This window comes from Spinacia oleracea, chromosome 1 (genome assembly GCF_020520425.1).
Source record: "Spinacia oleracea cultivar Varoflay chromosome 1, BTI_SOV_V1, whole genome shotgun sequence".
Classification (NCBI taxonomy): Eukaryota; Viridiplantae; Streptophyta; class Magnoliopsida; order Caryophyllales; family Amaranthaceae; genus Spinacia; species Spinacia oleracea.
In genome coordinates this window covers 74,089,991-74,095,549 of record NC_079487.1, presented here as the reverse complement: position 1 = coordinate 74,095,549, position 5,559 = coordinate 74,089,991, and the positions used below count along the sequence as shown (strand labels likewise).

At 35.3% G+C, this 5,559-nt stretch overlaps 1 protein-coding gene across 1 annotated transcript; it reads left to right on the top strand.

The window, feature by feature from the left end:
• Window positions 1-1,373: 1,373 nt before the first annotated feature.
• LOC110788067 (uncharacterized) lies at window positions 1,374-4,910 on the top strand. The gene is made up of 4 exons (XM_056834193.1): window positions 1,374-3,751; window positions 3,833-4,132; window positions 4,211-4,316; window positions 4,401-4,910. Exons 1-4 carry the CDS (start codon window positions 1,374-1,376, stop codon window positions 4,908-4,910), a joined length of 3,294 nt encoding a protein of 1,097 aa, XP_056690171.1.
• The last annotated feature ends 649 nt before the right edge of the window (window positions 4,911-5,559 follow it).

Here is a 5,559-nt window from a genome sequence, read left to right as displayed (position 1 = left end):
CTGTTCATAGAGCTGCTTCTACTTCACATTCTGTAGATCCAAATATCTTCTACTGAATTTTTTTTCTCTTATTGTGCTAGCTAGGTATTTAAATACATGAAACCATTCTCTCTATTCTTGATAAGTTTATAGAGAATAAGAATATTCAAATCACTATCACCACTAATCAACACATCTACCATATTTATTGTCGCTTATTATCACCTTATAGATTTTTTGTTTTTTCTTTATAAGGGTTGTAAATTGTAATATTCTTCGTTAGTTTCAACACCTATTTGCTTATTATTTGACACTAGTATGTGCCCGTGCTAATGCACGGGAACTTAAGATTTTAAAAAGTTAACTAAATATTATTTGCCTTTCTTATACTTGTACTTAATTATATTTTTTTGGTTAATATATTTTTACTTACCATTTCAAATTTGTATTTTTACTTACCATTTCAAATATGTATCTTACACAGAAGCATTGGAAGCTTTGGACTTTAGTTCAAGTGGCCGCCGGTTTTAAGCTTCTTCGTGGAATTTGGGATCTACTTTATCCCAACATCTCTCTCCCAAGCGTTTTACAGGTGCTTAGTGTTAAATTTGACATTCTTATTATTATGAAGAATTTGCCTTCATTTTTCTAATCAACTTGTGGTTGTGTGTAAGTGATAAAAAGATTAAATCATACATATTATCAAACAAAAAATTTGAGTGCAATTATTAGACTCCTGCCTTGGATATTTTCTTTTAGCTTTTACCATCTTATTCATTATGTTGAAATTTTGTGCTCATAAATGAGTGAAACTCGCATGCTTTGTTTTCCTTGTTGAATTCACGTGCAGTTGAAAGTATGACCTTCTATCCTAAAAAAATATAATATGGAGTTAATGGAAATGAAGTTCTAGTGAGAAGACGAATATAGGTACCAAATATTAGTCACTAGTGAAGAAGAATTAAAGAAGAAACATAAAGTTATGTCATGTGCTTTTCAGAATCAATTTATAACATTTGGTTTTGTAGAAATCCTGTTGTTTTTAAGAAGGCTTTTAAATCAGTAAATGCTTTTGTAAAAGAGATCTTGTTTAAGGTCTCTTGTAGAAGCACTAATTAGATTATTGGTAATATCTTAGGTTGGATAGGTGCCTCTATTAGAGGTGATTTTGTTTGGTGGCCCTCGATTAATGTAACCTTGATGTTTCAAGGTCTCTTTTGTTGTTAATAAAATCATTGTTAATTTCCAAAAAAAGAAAGCATAAAGTTATGTTATGAATTATATGTTATATCAAGGTTATAAGAATGATCATAACGTTTACCTATAAAATTTCATATTATACAACGCATATTACTAATTATATATCTTATTACTATACTATTTTTCGTATAGATATGGATACAAGTTGGATAGATCTACCCACTGGCCACCCTGAATATGTCGATGGTTGTATGCAATTCATTGCGTTTGCCAAGCAAGGTCTATTCGAAGGAAAAATTAGATGTCCATGTAAGAACTGTAAGGTGGATAAATGGTTCCCGGTTAATGATGTAGAGCGACATATTTTGTTTAAGGGGTTTTATAAGTCGTATAGAAATTGGATCTTTCATGGTAAAGGGGATATGGTTCAACGTATGTTAGGGAGTGATGGAGGGAGTACTAGTGAAGGATCCCTTGGTAATCAAAGTGGGTTTGTAGGTCGAGATAATATGGGAGGACTATTAAGATCAGCTTTTAGTGTTAATGTGCCACCCAATTTTCCAACTTTCGAAGCAAGAGAGGATGGTGAATGGACTGAGGAGCCCGTGTCATACGACACAGATGTTGAATATGATGATTCTACAATAGAAGAAGATGCGACATATAAGAAGCTACTTCAAGCTTCTGAGGAGAAATTATATGAGGGGTGTATTAATTTTTCAAAGTTATCTTTTCTTCTACACTTATTTCACTTGAAGTGTATGCATCACTGGTCCATTGAATCTTTCAATATGCTCTTGAAGCTGATTTTAGATGAATTTCCTCAAATACTTGATTTTCCCTCGTCTTATTATTACAGTAAGAAAATGATAAAAGACTTGGGCCTTGGGTATGAAAAAATTGATGCTTGTCCTAATGATTGTATGCTTTATTGGGGTGAATTTTTAGAGAAAGACAAATGTCATGTTTGTGGTAAATCGAGGTGGAAAACAACCAAGGGTAAGAAGGGTGACGATGTAAGTGATCAAGGTACGAATACTTGTAAGAAAGGTGTGCCAGCTAAGGTAATGCGATATTTTCCTCTTATCCCAAGACTAAAAAGAATCTACATGTCATCAGAAACAGCAGAAGATATGAGATGGCATGATACAGAGCGATTGGGTGAAGATGATAAGAAGATTTTGAGGCATCCTTCCGATGCCTTAGCGTGGAAGGCATTTGATGAGCGTTATAGAGATTTTGCATTAGACCCTCGTAGTGTTCGATTAGGTCTTGCGAGCGATGGGTTTAATCCATACCGTTTAATGAACACTACTTATAGTACATGGCCAGTGGTGTTGATTCCTTATAATCTTCCACCATGGCTATGTATGAAACCATCTTCTTTCATTTTGTCCACACTTATTCCCGGAAAAGCAAGTCCTGGAAATGATATTGACGTGTATTTGCAACCATTAGTTCATGAGTTAAAATTGCTGTGGGGAGGGGTTGAAGCTTTTGATGCTTTTGACGGAGTGAAATTTAATTTGCGCGCGGCTCTGCTTTGGACTATTAATGACTTTCCTGGCTATGCAATGCTCTCTGGTTTGAGCACAAAAGGTTACAATGCATGTCCTATATGCATGGATTCCACACCTTCTGATAGATTTGGGAACAAGATTTGTTATTGTAGCTATAGAAAATGGTTACCCGCAGATCACCCATATCGACGTCAGGGTGAAAAGTTTTGTGAGAAGTTTGGAACTAATGAGTTGGGTGAAGCCCCATCTCGTCCTAGCGGCACTGATATATTGAGGCAACAAGAAAAGGTCGAGTATGTTTATGGAAAGTCAAAGGCACCACCGAAAAAGAGACAAAGAGGACATACTGATAACAATGATGTCCAAGATGAAATTGTCTTTGGTACCAAGAGAAGCATATTCTTTGATTTGGTGTATTGGGAGCATAATCTTCTAAGGCATAATTTAGACGTTATGCACATTGAGAAAAATGTGTCTGAGAATCTTTTGGGAACACTTCTTAGTATGGATAAGAGTAGAGATAATAGGGATGATCGAGAAGCCCTTGAAGCATGGAGAATAAAGACTCACCTTTGGCTTAGTGCTGATCATAATGGAAATGAATACATGCCTCCAGCTTCCTATTCTATGTCTAGGGAGGAAAAAGAGAGATTCTTAACTGTTTTGCAGAAACTTAAAGTTCCGGATGGATATGGATCCAACCTTTCTAGTTGTGTGAATATGAAGAAAAGGAAGTTGATTAACCTCAAGAGTCATGACAACCATGTTCTAATGCAAGATATCCTCCCCGTCGCCTTAAGAGCTTCTAATGCTACAAAGGTGATTGACTTGTTGGCTAGATTGTCTTCGTTTTTCAAGAAGTTGTGCTCCACCAGTATTGATCCAGATGATTTAGATGGTCTTCAAGATGGAATTGTTTTAACTCTTTGTCAGTTGGAAATGGAGTTTTTGCCTTCATTTTTCACAATCATGGTCCATTTGTTGATTCACTTAGTGGAGGAGGTTAAACTTGGTGGACCAGTGCAATACAGATGGATGTATCCCATTGAAAGGTTTATATCTTACCTATGTGAATTATATATTTTTTTATTAAATAATTTACATTTATTATATACAAATATTTTATTTGAAAGGTACTTGTCCCATTTGAAGTCACATGTAACCAATAAAGCCCAACCTGAAGGATCTATTGCGGAAGGCTACCTTTTAGAGGAGACAATTAGGTTTTGCTCGAGATATCTTCAAGGTGTAAAGACCATCTTCAACATGCCTAAAAGGATGGATGATGACATTTCAAATTCTGATGATTACTTATTTAATTCCGGCGGTCGAGTCATTGGAAAGGAGGTCAGCATTCGCCTTGATGGTCAAAGCTTAAAACAAGCCCATCGCTACGTTTTACTTCACTCTGATGAGATCAAAGGGGATCTAGAGTAAGTATTATGTTGGTTTTCTTTTGAATAACAAATTTTGTAATAAATCACTCTTATGTTTTTGCTTCTTCCATGAAGTGAATTTTTAACCGAGAAGCGTCAAATGAACTTAGAAATTTCCGTCGCGGAGAGTGATGAAAGTAAATGGATCATCAATGAATTTGGAGGGTGGCTGCGAAACAAGGTTACTTAAGTTCTTTTAATGTTAATACATACTTCTGTTTTTGAAAAAATAAACTTTATTTGATATAATTAAGTATTATCGTAGGTACATTTCATAGATGCAACCACCGAAGATGGGAAACTAAGAAAAGCTTTGGCGGGTGGTTTGCATTCTTATGGTAGAAAATTAAAAGGATACATAATCAATGGATACAAATTCCTTTCCACTGATCGCGATTGTCGTCTTTTGACACAAAATTCTGGAGTTATGGTTGAAGCGGATGGAGTGGCATACTACGGAAAAGTGATGGATATCTATGAATTAAATTACTATGGAGATTATAAAGTTGTATTGTTTCGTTGTGATTGGGTAGACATTCGTAGGGGTGTAAGAACATATCCAAACGGCGGAGTATGTGTCAATTTCTCTAAATTGATGCATACTGGACGATTATTGCAAGATGATCCATTTGTCTTCTCATCTCAAGAAAAACAAGTTTTTTACATAGAAGATGAGATACAAAAAGGATGGTTCCATGTTGTTAAGAATAAGCCTAGAGATTTGTTTGATTTAGGTGATTCTTTACCAGTAGCGGAAGAGGGTGGGGCCGATTGATCATGCTTATTTATTTTACGCCGTTATTCTTTGTATTTGTATTCTATTGATTCGATCTATGGACTTATTATATTTTATTTTCAATGTACTAGTTATATCATGCTCTTTTCCGGAAGCTCTTGGGTTACTCTCTTGTATTGTCTCTTGGTTATTGGGATTATTGCATAATAAAGTAAGGATTGAGGTGAGTGACTAATGAAGGGAAAGATCAAAAGGAAAGACTGGGATGATGGATTGTGGATAAATCTGCAATACAGCAATATGATATCTGAATTTAGTTTAATGTTTGAAACAACGTTTAATCTTATATCATTCACCTTAATTAGGTTTGCAGATTAACACATTTATTTCTCTGTACACCCATATATAGTGGTGAGCCTATTGACGGTTTCACCCCTATGAATGTCTTCACAATGTAGCATGGCTGAAGTTTGTAGCAAATTACTGAAATTTTATTCAAAATAAAACTAACTAAAGGCTGAGCATCTGCATCTGTGCTGCTGGTTTCAAGCTGAGTTCAGCCTTTTCTTCAAGTTGTTCTGGGTAGGGTTCTCTAATCTGTTCTGATGTTCTGTTCTGATGTATGCAGGGGCTGGTTTTTTTTCTCTTGCATTTTGGTTCTTTTCTCTTGCAGTCTGGTTGCAGGCGA